Consider the following 15130-nt stretch of genomic DNA (forward strand, 5'->3'; position numbering starts at 1 on the left):
ATTCTACTCATGGAAAAACACCAGACAGGCCCCACAAATAACCCAGAGACGCATTTTAAATAAAAGGACACATTCTTCTCATGTAAAGACATGCTGATTCCTGGGCTGTCCGCACGCCAGATTTGGAAGGCGATTGGGCCGGATCCAGCCCCCGGGCCTTAGCTTGCCTACCCATGTGCTAGGGAATGGTCAATACTTCTTCAGAATGTAGCCATGTGAGCAAAATGGCAACCTATAATTTATAAGCCTTGTTTGAGTTCTTGCTGATATATCAGCAAATGAATGACCTTTGCGTTCCTATATGAACACTCCATCCACAAAATAGGTCACACCTAAAAGAGGGGGTCAAAGATGCTGGGATTTCTCACCAGACACCACCATATACAGTGGTACCTCGGGTTAAGAACTTAATTCGTTCCGGAGGTCCATTCTTAACCTGAAACTGTTCTTAACCTGAAGCTCCACTTTAGCTAATGGGGCCTCCCGCTGCTGCCGCACCGCCAGAGCATGATTTCTGTTCTCATCCTGAAGCAAAGTTCTTAACCTGAGGTACTATTTCTGGGTTAGCGGAGTCTGCAACCTGAAGCATCTGTAACCTGAAGCGTCTGTAACCCGAGGTACCACTGTATTTGCAGGCTGGTTGCTTTTTCCCCATAAAAATGTTTTTGCCATTAGTTTGCTAACCTGATAGATGTGTGTTGATATTTTCTCCCCCCCTTCTTCGCTTTCCCTCATTTTAGGAGAACATATTAATAAACCAACCCCAACCTGGGCAGGTTTCATTTAAAGTTATCGACTTTGGATCAAGCTGCTATGAACACCAAAGAGGTTTGCAGAAAAGTCAAGTAGATGTAATTTTCTTTATTAGATTTCTTAATTTTTGATTTATTTACTTATGTACTTCAAACTCCACATCTTCAGTATAAATTTATAATCCTGGGGCAGCTCACAAGGGAGTAAGAAACAAAGGCACAATGAATTTTTTAAATACCGTATTTTTTGCTCTATAAGACTCACTTTTTCCCTCCTAAAAAGTAAGGGGAAATGTGTGTGCATCTTATGGAGCGAATGCAGGCTGCGCAGCTATCACAGAAGCCAGAACAGCAAGAGGGATTGCTGCTTTCACTGCGCAGCGATCCCTCTTGCTGTTCTGGCTTCTGAGATTCAGAATATTTTTTTTCTTGCTTTCCTCCTCCAAAAACTAGGTGCGTCTTGTGGTCTGGTGCGTTTTATAGAGCGAAAAATACGGTAGTATTTGAAAGTAAAAAGGGAAATCAACACTGGCCTCTGTCCCTCTTTCCTTCCCTCCCTCCCTCCTCTGATGCCCTTTCACATCTCTGCCCCCCAATGGCTTGCGTGGCTGTTTGTTGCAGCAGCCCTGGCTATAAGTGCCTCAGCTGAATGGTGCCTCTGGGGCTGCCCGGGGGGCGGAGAGTGCCAGGAGCGGAGGCGGCCTTGGAGTAAGCAAGCAAGCCAGTGGGCGAGGGTGCCCAGCCAGCCAGTCCTCCAGTCCTTGCAGTTGGGAATGGACAAACTAGTGGGATACCTGGCAAGCAGGTGTTCTGTTAGCCTCTCTTGCGCTTACTGTGTTCAAGGCCTGCCTGGGAGCTGAGTTGCGTGTCGAGACCCCGAGACCACCCCCTCGTTGATGAGTAAGACACAAGGACATAGATATTAGGTTAATGTTATTGGGCAAATTTAGGCCACAACTTTATTGGTTACAGAATGTGAGTGGTATTGGCTTAGGCACTGGAATTGACCCGACTATATCTGACTCCTGCCCATCATGCGGGGAGTCAAGGGTCAAGGGGGAGTCCCGTGGATGAAAACCAATTTGAGCTCCCCCTGGGTTCCTGACGGGGTCGTGGCATGGCCCTAGCCCAGCCCCGGACTTTGGACAAGATCCACACCCCCGGATTCCTTTAACAGAATACCCTTAAGCTTGGAGGGGCAGGTGATGGCCACACTTCCCCTCCCCCAGAGCCAGTGTGGTATAGTGGTTAAGAGCGGTAGACTTGTAATCTGGTGAACTGGGTTCGATTCCCCACTCCTCCACATGCAGCCGCTGGGTGACCTTGGGCTAGTCACACTTCTCTGAAGTCTCTCAGCCTCACGCACCTCGCAGAGTGTTTGTTGTGGGGGAGGAAGGAAAAGGAGATTGTTAGCCGCTTTGAGACTCCTTCGAGTCTTCAAACCAATGCCTAACTGCCGCAGGAGCCCAAAGCTCGCCACCAAATACCCTCACACCTGCAACCAATCCTTCACGTGCTTTCCAATCCGGCTCACGCCTCAGTTCAAATGTGGCCCGGCCACGCCCCCCCAGCCAGCGAATTGGCTGGCAAACAAATGACATGGCTGGGAACCTCCGGGGGATGCGGGACTTTGTCCCCCGCCCCCGGAGGGGAGTGGGTGGCCACGTGGTCCACCGCAACTCCTCGCCACTGGGAAGCGGAGTGGATTTCCCGGTGCTGAAGGAGAGTTTTTCCACCATGCAGGCCAGGCAGCACCCACGGCTGCCTCCCCAGGTGAGTAAGATGCTGGCCTCATGTTCACCTTTGGCCAGTCTCTATTGGGCCCCTGAGGCTGGGGGCATCCTCTTCCCAAACTCCTGGGGGGCATTGTGAGGAGGTACCTCTCTTTGGGGTGGATGGGGCAGCTCAGAGACCAGGGTCGGTGGTGGCTGCTGCCCAGAGGATTCCCAGAGAGAGGGGAGAAGAGGCTGAGGGAACACTCCACAAGGGAGGGTGTTCAAAAAAGGGGTGAGAGGCTGCCAGCTCTGCAGTCAAGGGGCTCCTGAGCCCCACAGGGGTGCCGCAGAAAAATGTAGTTGGTCAAGAGAGTTGTGGACCCAAAAAGGTTGAAAACCTGTGAGCTAGAATATCAACTTTTGCTATATTGATAGTTCAACACACTGTCTTCCAGAAAAGTATATATAAATAAATAGATGGCAGAAAGAATGTAGTTGGTCAAGGGAGCCTTGGACTCAAAAAGGCTGGAAACCAAAGGTCAAGACCAAAATGATGGGGGTTAAGATAAGGAGCTCAGGGGCTTGCATTGAGGCGGCGGATCAGTGACCCAGAAACTCCAGTGGGTGCAGAATGCCGCAGCAAGACTCCTTACGGGGTCCTCGCTGCAAGATCACATTCAGCCGGTGCTATACCAGCTGCACTGGCTCCCGGTGGAGTACAGGATCAGGTTTAAGGTGCTGGTTTTAACCTTTAAAGCCCTATATAGCCTAGGACCCTCATACCTACGGGACCGCCTCTCCTGGTATGTCCCACAGAGGAACTTACGATCTGCAAACAAAAACATCCTGAAGGTCCCAGGCCACAGAGAGGTTAGGCTGGCCTCAACCAGAGCCAGGGCTTTTTCGGCTGTGGCTCCGATCTGGTGGAACGCTCTGTCACAAGAGACTAGGGCCCTGCGGGACTTGACATCTTTCTGCAGGGCCTGCAAGACAGAGCTGTTCCACCAGGCCTTTGGTCAGGGCACAGCCTGACTCCCTCCTTTGGCAATCTTCACAGAACTTTGGCCCAATGGTTGCCATCAATTTGATTTGAATTACTTCATAATGAAATGATTTTAGAATGTTGTACTATTTTATTGTTGTTAGCCACCCTGAGCCCGGCTTCAGCTGGAGAGGGCGGGATATAAATAAAATGTATTATTATTATTATTATTATTATTATTATTATTATTATTAATGGAAGAGGAGATAATTTACATGTCCAATGTTTTTTTCCTGCCTTTTTATTCCAGTGTATACATATGTCCAGAGTCGATTTTATCGTTCCCCAGAAGTGATTCTTGGGCACCCCTATGCAACCCCTATTGACATGTGGAGCTTAGGGTGCATTATGGCTGAACTCTACACAGGGTACCCACTTTTTCCTGGGGAGAATGAAGTGGAGCAGCTTGCATGCATTATGGAGGTAACTTCTGATTTTAATACTAGCAGGTGTGCAGAAACAACCCAGGCTCTAAAGAACAAGTTTAGCTATACACAGGAACTTACGCATGCTCACAAAGGGGATTTTTTTTTCTTGCAACATTGCAAGTAGTTTTTGAAACTCCTCTAAGATTTGTCACATCAAGTTCCACTTTATTCCTTACTAGTTCGGCTTCATCTGGAAAACTGTGCACTTTTAGAAGGATATGTAGATGTTGGGAGTGTTCAGAGCAGGACAACAAATATGGAAGGTTGAGCTGATTTCTCCTGGAGAAGACAAGGCTGAGGTGATAGCATTCTTCAGATATCTGAAAGGGTTTTACATGGAAAACAGCAAGGACTTGTTGCCTGCTACTCCAGAAGGCAAGATTAGGTCTAGTGGACTTAAGGTACAAGAGGGTAGATCTCAGTTGACTATCAGGAGAAACTTCTTGAAGGTAACAGCATTTGGCAATGGGAACAATTCTCTTGAGAGGTGCTGCAGTCTCCCTAAATGGAGGCCTTCGGCTGTTGGACAGCCATCTGTGAGAGATGCTCTTGGGGTTTCCTGCAAAAAGCCAGGGGGTGGGACAATGTGTCCTCTAACTGTGAATCTGATGCCATGCAGAGGTTTACTCTTCCAGAGACACAACCCCATGGAAACGTGGTCACAGTTCATAGCCTCTCCAACAATCCCCGCCCCCCATACTCTCAACCTGCCTTCCATGCTCCAAGTCATGAATGTCCTTCCAGGCATACACATCCTTTACATGTAATGGTACTTCTCCTTTCTGTTTGATCCATGCCTTTTGAACAGGTTCTCACCCTCATCTCACCAGGCTTCAGTAATGCTTGTTCACATGAAACGAAGGCATCTCTTTCATTACCTGTGAATTTTAACCTATTAAAGTCTGAGGAATCCAATGTGTCTGTGATGGGATGATGAGCTGCTTGTGCGTGAAATCCCTAGTCCCTCAGAGTTTGGCTATGTACGCAAACCTCTGTCTGCAACGGAGCTCTTAAGCATGGCTCCATCAGTCGCTGGTAGAATCCGACAGTGGGCATTTACGGAATTTCTTCCAGCATAAAAGCTCCTTAACGGAAACCCGCCTTCTGGACTCTCGGCGTGACAGTTTCCGGCGAGGAGTGGGTGTCCCTATAGGTGGTCCTGAAACCTCCCCACTGTTTTCGCTGGAAGTGTCTCTGAGCCATCCCGCCGACTCACTTTCCCTTGGAGCTCCTTCCCTCCCCCTGCTGGTTCCCTCCTCAGCTGATAAGTCTCTCTCAACCTCTGGGAGTCCCTTCACCTCCTGTTCTCCCGATGGCAGTTCCCTGACAGTTTCAAACAAAAATTTTGTCTACCACAAACATTTTAAACATAAATTAGCTAGCGTATGTCTCAGAAGATGCACACACACAATTGTTTTCTGTGCAAAATATGTCCTTATGAAATAAAATGTTGCATTTCAGTAATGACTTGCATACAAGTGGCATTACACTGGCATTAGAGTGCCTGTGAAATGTTTAATATCCCCACAGGAACTCATACAACCCAGAACACAAAGACCAAAATACCACCTAGTGATGGGAAATTGAAATGTGGGATAATAACACAGACCTGTTGGGTGTTTCAATGATTACAAGAAGATTATGTGTGTGAAGTGATTTAAACACTCCCAAGTATTAAAAGCCCCTTTCTGGCATGCAACAGGCCCATAGAGTTGACCCAGAAAAAGGAGGGCAGCACTCTTTGGGAAGAACATGAAACTCAAAATGTACCATTTAACAGATACACTCTCATTTGATTATAAAAGTCAGTTTCTAAATTGATATAGATGTACAGAGATTTTATTAGCTCCAGCCCAGTTTTTTAAGATAGTTTTGAACTTTATTTCTGTCTCCTGATGCGTTAGTTCTCCCTCCCAGTTTTGTGCCAGGCATAACTTTCATTTTTAGCCGTTGATAACAGTGATGAGGAGTATCAGATCCAGTACAGATAGAAACCACCAGTTAGATTGGAACCATTGATGAGTTCCTCAGAACATTTATTTTTACTGTTTGTTGTAGTTTCCCCCTCTTTTCAACTGACTCTGCGGTAGAATAAAAAAGAGCTCAGCCATTATATCAACATGTCCTTCATGTTAAAGGTGTAAGACCATTAATTTGTTATATACTTAACAGAGGTGCTCTTCAGGCTGACTTTTTGTGTGTGTTAAAGATACTAGGTCTTCCACCAGCTGATTTCATTCAGACTGCATCAAGAAGACGAACGTTCTTTGGTAAGTCCCTTTTTGTTATTGACTTACTCGCATAGCGCCCATCGTTATGGTGGATAGGGCATTTGTGGAAGAAAGACCTTCATACTGTATGGTGCTTTGTGCAAGAGGGATCACAATACATATTTATTTGCTCTAGATACACATCGCAGCCTCTGAGTGGCAGAGATTTCGAGGGTGCTAGCACACGCCTTCGGTTTCGTTTCCTTGGAATTAAGAGCAGTGCAGACTAGGGATTGGTCTTGCAGCTTGTCTACATTCATTTAGTGCTTGTTGTTCTTATCATGCCATCTGAGTTTGGGCTGAAACTTAGGCAGCTTTCGCAGTTTGGGCTCGGACGATAGTGGGCATGTTGACTCTGTTGCCAGGCTTTGGTCTGTCAAGCCGAAAACTATCAAGCTATAGCTTGAAAATGTTGCAGCTGGTGTCAACTCTAATGCAAATTATCTGCCCATGTAGCACACAGAAATGGCACAGAGAAGAAGAATGGTGTTTGTTTTTAAACTCTTTTTTTTTTTAAAAAAAATAATTTTTATTAACTGGCCAATCACATCAAATTAAATCACATAAATTCCAAATTACAAAGCCAATTTTTTAAATTTTGTTGGGGGAATCCATACTTCAAGATCCAAAGGGGGATTCAGATCATCTTCTTATTACTGCGTTAATGTCCAAATCAGTCCCAATCAATCCAGACAAAATTCATAATTCTATCCAGTCTTATCTTGGTGCTTCCACATCATATCTTGTTCATATAATTTCTATTTTTCCTTTACGATCTCTTCTGTTAGTCTCCTTAAGCCGATAAGCAAAATAATAATCCTGTGTGGATTTCCCGTTCCTCCACTAAGTCCAGATGGTTTCCATATATCTCCTTCGTAGATAGCATCGCTCTTTCCATCATAAATTTGGCATTTGTCGCTCTTAAGTCCCACCGAGAAGTTGATCTACGATATGTAAACAACTCTATTTCTCTCTTTCTCCTCCCAGACCCAAGAGCTCCAACAATGCCTCCCAAAATGGCGACGGCATTTTTAACTGCGTCATTCCAAAACTCTTAGCTTTCCAGCTTCATCTTGAAACATTGCTTTGGTTCGAAAGTTTATCTCCACACAGCCTTAAATCCACAGCTTAAGTCCTTAGTTTCTGACTCATTAGGGGAGGGGATTCTTGTTAAATCACATAAGAAAAAGGAAGGCAGGTTTTTTTCCCCCCTCCCCCCTCAGTCATACCGTATCTTGACGTATCTTCTCATATTTTATTCTTGTCTTGTTATCAGAGATCTCTTCTGTCAGCAGTCTTTACTCCCCTTTTTCCTTGAAGCATGTGCAATTTATCTCGTCCAAATTGTTTCTTTTGAAGATGCTTGCAACTAGCGGCGCGAATCAGGGACGGCGTCCAGGAGTGCTGGAATCCCACAGGAGGGCTTTGTGCCTAGTGCCCCCACCCCCACAAATTCGGGGGTGGTATAGGGCACAGCAGGCAAGGGCCGTCCGCCCCACAATCCTGGGGGGGTTAAGGAGGCCAATTACCCCCATCATAGCCTCCAAATTACCTCGTGTGGGTCGGAGAGATGTTATTGTCAGCCATCTTCCGATGCGCCACCTAGTGGCCCCCCTTGTTTTTAAACTTTCTATATTATATGTTCCATAATACTATGTGCAGTTGCTTTAATTAAGTCAGTTTATAAATTAACGCCCCTTCCACAAATTAAATAGTATTAATTTGCCGTCTCCCCATTTGAGAGTCTGCATTATTATCCACACATACACAAACCCTGCTCCAGCCCCCCTTCACTTCAACCAGCAATCTCACCCCTGGATCATTTTTTTGCCTTCATGACACAAACATCTAAACAGTATTCATTTATAGTTCAGCTCAGTATTTTCTTCTTGAATGGGACTACCTAAAATACCTTCCTCATTTCCCTCACAGATGGATACTTAATCTTTTAACTGTTGCTATATTTGCCCGAGTTAGACAGGTATTTTATCTTACAATAAAATAAAATTGGTATTTTGGTACGAATTCAGTGGGGTTTTCAAAACAAGGTGTGTCATTTCCAATAAAAGCCATGTCCCAGTATTGGAACACAAATTTCCCACAGAAAAGCAGTTGCTCCCTTACTATTCTAGTGCATTTCCAGGTTGAATTCAAAGTACCTCTTGAAATCTTACTGCACCCAGGAGCCCAGGGAATCAGATTAAATGCCTGCTCCCATCATCATCATCAAACCTTTATTGCATTAGCATACAGCCATAGCAGGATAAGACAAAAATGCTAGAGAGAAGCAACCTAACAAGATTCAAACGATATTACTGGCATTGTGACATTTAAAATTACCCTAAAACAATAATGTAAAAGTTTAGTTGCCAGCGCCGGGAATCTAAAATGCAGATGTATATAAAACATATAATGGCCCCAAAACAGGCTCGGCACATTAGGTTAAAAAGGTAATACAAAGAATTAAAACAGGTCCGGGTCTGGGACACACTACCCAGTCAGTGTAGCCCTGAGTTTCAAAGCCTGCACTATAAAGATTGCCACCCCACGTGAAATTTGGGGATTTGCATCCACAAGAAGCGATTTCAAACAGTCTTCCTTAGATGTGATGGTGGGTGAGATCAAGAGGAGGAGCTTAGTTCTTATTAGCTCATAAATAGGGCAGTAGAAAAAGAAATGTATGAAGTCCTCTACTTCATTCATTGTGCATGGACATAGACGCTGAGTAATGGGGGTCTGCTCCCATATAAACGTGGCTGCCCTCTAAGATCTCCTCAGGCTCTACTCCAGGTGCCCCTTCAAGCGTTACATGGGCTGGGGATCAAGCATTTCTGTGTTGGCCTTGTGGATTGTCGAATAGGCCTCCCAGAAATATAATTTATTTTATCTTTAGGCACCAAGTTACTCTCTCATGCTTTTGGAAAGCAATAATCAAGTATCTATTGCTAGTTTACTGTTGCACTGAATTTCCTTTGCCGTAATACATTTAGACCGATGGTTGGGGTTTTTTTAAAAAAATTGTGGATTTGAATGTAATTGTTTTATTCTGAATTGTAAATCACCTTGAAGAGATGGAAAGGTGAGATGTGTTTTAAGTATTTATTCATTCGCTTGAGGCTTTTGTTGCAGCTTTTGGCTGCAATACATAAATATTCAAGCACTAAATCGTTAATCTCTGAGAGATTTTTCTTCGAGTGAAAATTAATGGTTTTGTGAACAACACTGGCACTCTTCTGGATCAGGGATGCAAACTGTTAGTCTAACAGTCAGATGCTGGGCTGCCAAAATCTTCCCAGGTCTCTGATGTTCTTCTAATCTTTTAATCAAGGTGGGTTTTAAGTTTACCCACAGAGCAAAAAGCTTCATGTGAGCTCTGCACTGTAAGGTACTTTTCTGTACATGTGAATTAAGCAAAATTACACCTGGGGTCATTTGCTACATTACTAGGAATTCCTGGCTCCTAACGGCACCACATTTGTTATGGAGTCTGACCATAAAAATAAGGAATCGTTTTTTATGGCAAAATGCACTTCCAATTGAATAGGGTGGATCCCAACATTACAGCACTGGACATCCCTGTTCTAAATAAATATTATCTGGGCAGACTTAAGTCTTCTGTGGACTTACCCTTCCAGCATCAAAACTTTAAATATTATGCAAATGTGTATACAGTTTTAAAATGTTGCTTTTCTGTTTTAAAGATTCCAGCGGTACTCCAAAGAACCTTACAAATAGTAGGGGGAGAATAAGAAACCCGAACACAAGGGAACTGAGCGCTGTATTGAAAACATATGATGGTGCATTTCTGGATTTTCTGAAAAAGTGCCTTGTGTAAGAAAGCTTTCATTTGTTTTGCCCATTGCATATATAGGCTCTTAAATCCTGCTTTTCTGTCCTTAAGCGTTGGTTAAATGTCTGGAGCTCAGTTATGGTAGCAATGTTTATTTTGATTTGCTAATTCCCCATATTGCCAGAGCATGTAATGAAAATGTTTTGCGGAAGGAAGCAGCATATTTCACACGGGACTCCAGGAGTTCTTTGGAAGTTTGTCAGAGGTTTCTCAGTTAGTATATCAGTCCTGGTGAACAAACTTTCCTGAAAGGCAGCTTGGCTACCACTGCATTATCTCCCCAAAGAATGTGCAACTTTAAAGAACATATTGGATGTGTTCCAAGTGGCTGGTTCACACCATGGGCTAATGGAGAGTTATCCTATCTATGTTTTCCATAAACTTGCTTGGGCCCCATGGCAGACAGGCAGGGAAGAGGTTCATTGATAGACAAGTTTTAAAACCACTAAGTTAGGGTGATACTAGATGGGATCACAGTCAGCATGTGAGCTGAGTTGGCAGAATTAAAGACATGATTTTAGAAGTGTAAGGCCACAGTCACTTGGAGGCTTGGGAGTTATTGGTGGCTGGGTGCAAAGGTGGCTAAAGTTAGATCTATTGCCCTTGAAGCTCTGCCTCCCAGGACCCACCTGACTCTTTCAATGCCTGTTTAAAACTTACCTATGCATTCTGGTATTCCCAAACTGATCTCCCTCATCTATCTTTCTTCTTCATTTTGCCTCCTTTCCGGCTCTAAGGAGAACGGTCCTCTGCCTTTTTTTGGGTGCAGCGCCTATATATTAGACACTCAGATTTTTGCAGAGCAAATTATGTGACATGCAGTGATGAAACTGCTGTGAAAATGCAATTACTGAAACGGGTGGCGCTGTGGGTTAAACCACAGAGCCTAGGGCTTGCCGATCGGAAGGTCAGCGGTTCGAATCCCCGCGATGGGGTGAGCTCCCGTTGCTCGGTCCCTGCTCCTGCCAACCTAGCAGTTCGAAAGCATGTTAAGTGCAAGTAGATAAATAGGTACCGCTCCGGCGGGATGGTAAACGGTGTTTCCGTGTGCTGCTCTGGTTCCCCAGAAGCGGCTTAGTCATGCTGGCCACATGACCCGGAAGCTGTCTGCGGACAAACGCCGGCTCCCTTGGCCTATAAAGCGAGATGAGCGCGCAACTCCAGAGTTGTCCACGACTGGACCTAATGGTCACGGGTAAAGGTAAAGGTAAAGGGACCCCTGACCATTAGGTCCAGTCGTGGACGACTCTGGGGTTGCAGCACTCGTCTCACTTTATTGACCAAGGGAGCCGGCGTACAGCTTCTGGGTCATGTGGCCAGCATGACTAAGCCGCTTCTGGCAAACCAGAGCAGCGCACAGAAACGCCGTTTACCTTCCCACCAGAGTGGTACCTATTTATCTACTTGCACTTTGACGTGCTTTCGAACTGCTAGGTTGGCAGGAGCAGGGACTGAGCAACGGGAGCTCACCCTGTCGCGGGGATTTGAACCGCCGACCTTCTGATCAGCAAGTCCTAGGCTCTGTGGTTTAACCCACAGCGCCACCCGTGTCCCTTACTGTCAGGGGTACCTTTACCTTTTAAGGTCATACCATATGAGTGTGGTGGTTTTGTGTGCTGTCACATGTAGGATAATGTGAGTAATAAACCCCATATGCACATAGATTTGTATGTGTATAATACATGTGCATCATGCTCCATACTGATGTTCTCCATCTGTTTTATGTCAAGATGGAAACCTTCCTTGCGCATGACTCCGGAAGATGCAATGCACCACTCCTGGATGCAGGACCCATGGTTACATAAAGCAAAACAAAAGCCCAAGCCTACTACGAAGTCAGGCGACGCAGAGAAGAAGAAGGAAAATTCTCATAAGAGTGCTCAGCCAGAACGAGGTGGACTCCTAGTTCTTGGTTCTTTCTTCCCCCCCAAATGAATTGTCTTTAAATAGGTATTTCAGAGGGAGACAAACCAAAACCAAAACACTAGGAAGCACCTGCCAAGTTCAGCAGCATCTTGAGGTCTGCTTCTTTCTCTTTGGCAGTTTGCACGTTATGGAAACCAGAAAGGCCATGTTATGGGATACTAGTAGCTGAACCCAGCTTCCAAAGAATTCCAACTCCAAATAAAGAAGCAGCAGCAAGTTTCCATCCTTTATGGTCGAAAAGATATGTTCGAAATAGTCAGTGCCAGAGGACTTGTTGCATAAGATTCTCAGTGATTGTATGGTGGGGCTGCAGCACAATATATGCCTCCTTGCCCTTCCCCAGGATGGGCAGAAGCAGGGAAAAATATGAAAAATAAAACTGTTCATGAAATTCATTGCAAAATTGCATAGCGTTTTGAAAAACAGATTATACAAAATAATGGAAACAATGCACATTTACTGAATTTGCATAACCTATACATTTCACAGAATCTATTTGGTTACCTTTCTGCACATTTTGTTGCTTTCTACCCAGCTCAGTTTTCTGCTCCCCTAAAGTGTAGCGAGCAGGATAAAAAGTATGATGTGACCATGCCTCTCTGTTCAGGTACCCCCCAGGGAGTAGTTGAACCTGTGTGGGCAATTTCGGAAAGCAGAGGGCCGTGCAATTGCCATATCGCAAGTGCTCTCAAGCTCTGGTGTCCATGCCTGCCCCTCGCCCATGGAAAGGACAGCGCATAGTCCCCGCCACCGTCCGGTTCCTAAATTCTCTCAGCCCATTGCAATTGTTCCCTGGATGTCAAAGCAGCCTCCATCAGCCCACAAATTGATGTGGGGTGGCAGGCGGAATGAACTGAAAATGTAAACATCATTTTCCTTGAGTGTGTCCTCCAGTTCCGAGACCAAGTCAAGATATGTACACACAAACAAACACGCTGTTTGCTTTGGGGTTGGAGGAAGTCTGTCTTCTGTTACTGAAGCTATCACTGTGACGCATTTGCTAAGAAATCACAGGCCATTTGATGTCTGTTTCCTAAGCCCAGTTCCCCCTCACCATCAGCTGTTTCAGGGGTAGAGGTTGGTCGCCTAGGTTTGCCGTGGAAAGAGAGGGAGAAAGGAGGGACTGAGAATAGAGGAAGCTTTATCTCCCCAGTGATTGATTATTAAGGAGGAGAGAGTCCATCAGTGATGGACAGCTACATGTTTGTAGTGTGGAGAGACAAAACAGGAAGGTCCTACCCTCTTGGCTCCACTTGCACGGTGATGGTAGCTCCCAGAGACATCTCGCAGAACTATCTCGAGATCTCGCTGGAAGCTGCTGCCGCCGCCATTTCTCCTTGCTTCTCTGGCGGTCGGTGAGCAAAGGTGTTCATGGGATTCTGCCATCCAAGATGGCGGCTTCCGTCAGCCTCATGGATGGGCCGGCCCTGGTGGTGTACTTAGAAATACTGGTTTTTGTTACACAACCTTCCTGTTCTTTCAGCCCACTGCACTTATACCTGTTTAGGGAAACTTTTAATGTTTGATCAATTATTGTATTGTAATATTTTGCTGGAAGCCGCCCAGAGTGGCTGGGGAAACCCAGCCAGATGGGTGGAGTATAAATAATAAATTATTATAAATTATAATATTGCTACCTGCACCACTCACAGAAACCTCAAGCAGGTACAGGTATCTCTAGCAGAGGCTGCCTCCCTGAGGCATAGCCCTCCCCACAAATCTCAGAGCCACACACTCCTCCCTGTACAACATGCATTTTACTCTTCTGTCCAAATTCAGGAAAGCTCTGCAAACATTTCTGTCAACCTGCTGTTCTCTGCCCATCACAATCCCAAGCATCACTTTGAGAAAGAGGCCCCTGTTATCTGTGTCTTAGGAGGAAAAAAAGGCATGTGTTTGCTGGAGGTTTCTTCTCTATCTCTTGTTGCCAGGGGTAAGCAGCAGCTTCAGTATTGGCCCAGTAGGACTGCCTTGGAGAACAGTCTGAGCACGCTCAGCGCTGGTTTCCCTAAGGCCACACCTCAAAGCACGTTCGTTGCAGCTAGCCAGGAGAAGGCTGTTGTTGTCAGTTTCGATAGCTGGTTTTTATAATTAATATTTGTCAAGAGAGAGCAGTGGCAGACAGTTGTATGTTTCTAGGTTTTTGCTTAATTGTTTGCACATATTTTTGTGAACGGGGAGGAGGATTGAGAGGAGAAATGTGGCTTCTGTGTGTGTTGCAACTTTCAACACTTAGAGTCACAGAAAGACCACGAGGGTCATCTAGTCCAATTCGCTGTAATGCAGGAATCTTTCACCCAACGTGGGGCTTGAACCCTGAGCAAATTACATGCTGCTTGATATATAACCGATATATAACCTGTATGTAAAATAAGTGGTTTGCAAGAAATATTAAAATGATGACTACAGTTAAAAACAATTCTAAACTATGCCAGCATCCACAAGGCTGGATACAAAAGTGTTTTAAGCAGGTGCCGAAACCTTACTTGAACACTCCTCTTTGTATTTATTGAAGTCTGGATTTGCTTCTCCCTAAGGTAATACATTTTCTCTTAAATTTTGTGTCTCCCCTTTTCTACAGATGAAACCACACGGCACCAATCTGCTGGAGAAATAAAATCTGATCCCTCTGAAAAGTTATCCGTTGCGATTCAGAAATTATCTCCCATCATAACCTCCCAAGATGCAAACGAAGAGGAAAAGGAGGATTCCAACAAGCAAGAAACTCCAGAAAAAGAACTGGAAACCCTGGTGGACAAAACTGTTAAAAGAGAACAGAGAGACCATAGGACTGAGAAGGTCATGCACAAAAATACAAGCATCTTGCCACCCATCAAGTACAAGCAATGACTAGTCCTCTTTGCATATCATTTGTGGTCTGCTTTTAGGTAACTTTTTTGCTGTAAAATGTTCAAGAACAGAAATTTAACATAACTGTCTGTATACGGTCTGTGCACATTTCTTGGTGTGGAGGAAGATTGTATGAGTGGAAATGGGTACTCTTTTACAGTTCAAATAGAATATATTTTGCTCTGTTGAGGACAGAAATTAATTTTGATCAGAACAAGGGTGTGGATGAACATTTTACTTGTGAGTACTGCAAGGTGAAGACATAGGACTAACCTCCAAGACATTTCTTGCACAGCT

General features: G+C 44.9%; 1 protein-coding gene across 4 annotated transcripts in view; it reads left to right on the forward strand.

The window, feature by feature from the left end:
- DYRK4 (dual specificity tyrosine phosphorylation regulated kinase 4) overlaps nt 1-14926 on the forward strand; it is a 59873-nt gene extending 44947 nt beyond the window's left edge. For all 4 annotated transcript variants that reach the window (XM_083615581.1, XM_083615579.1, XM_083615580.1 and 1 more), the window contains 6 exons: nt 741-828; nt 3760-3932; nt 6147-6207; nt 9909-10038; nt 11788-11951; nt 14565-14926. In XM_083615581.1, coding sequence (XP_083471707.1) covers nt 741-828; nt 3760-3932; nt 6147-6207; nt 9909-10038; nt 11788-11951; nt 14565-14833 — 885 coding nt within the window. In that variant the 3' untranslated portion in view covers nt 14834-14926. The remainder of the gene's footprint in view (nt 1-740; nt 829-3759; nt 3933-6146; nt 6208-9908; nt 10039-11787; nt 11952-14564) is intronic.
- Nucleotides 14927-15130: the final 204 nt, after the last annotated feature.

The sequence above is a fragment of the Podarcis filfolensis genome (genome assembly GCF_964270895.1).
Source record: "Podarcis filfolensis genome assembly, chromosome: 5".
In the NCBI taxonomy this organism is placed as follows: domain Eukaryota; kingdom Metazoa; phylum Chordata; class Lepidosauria; order Squamata; family Lacertidae; genus Podarcis; species Podarcis filfolensis.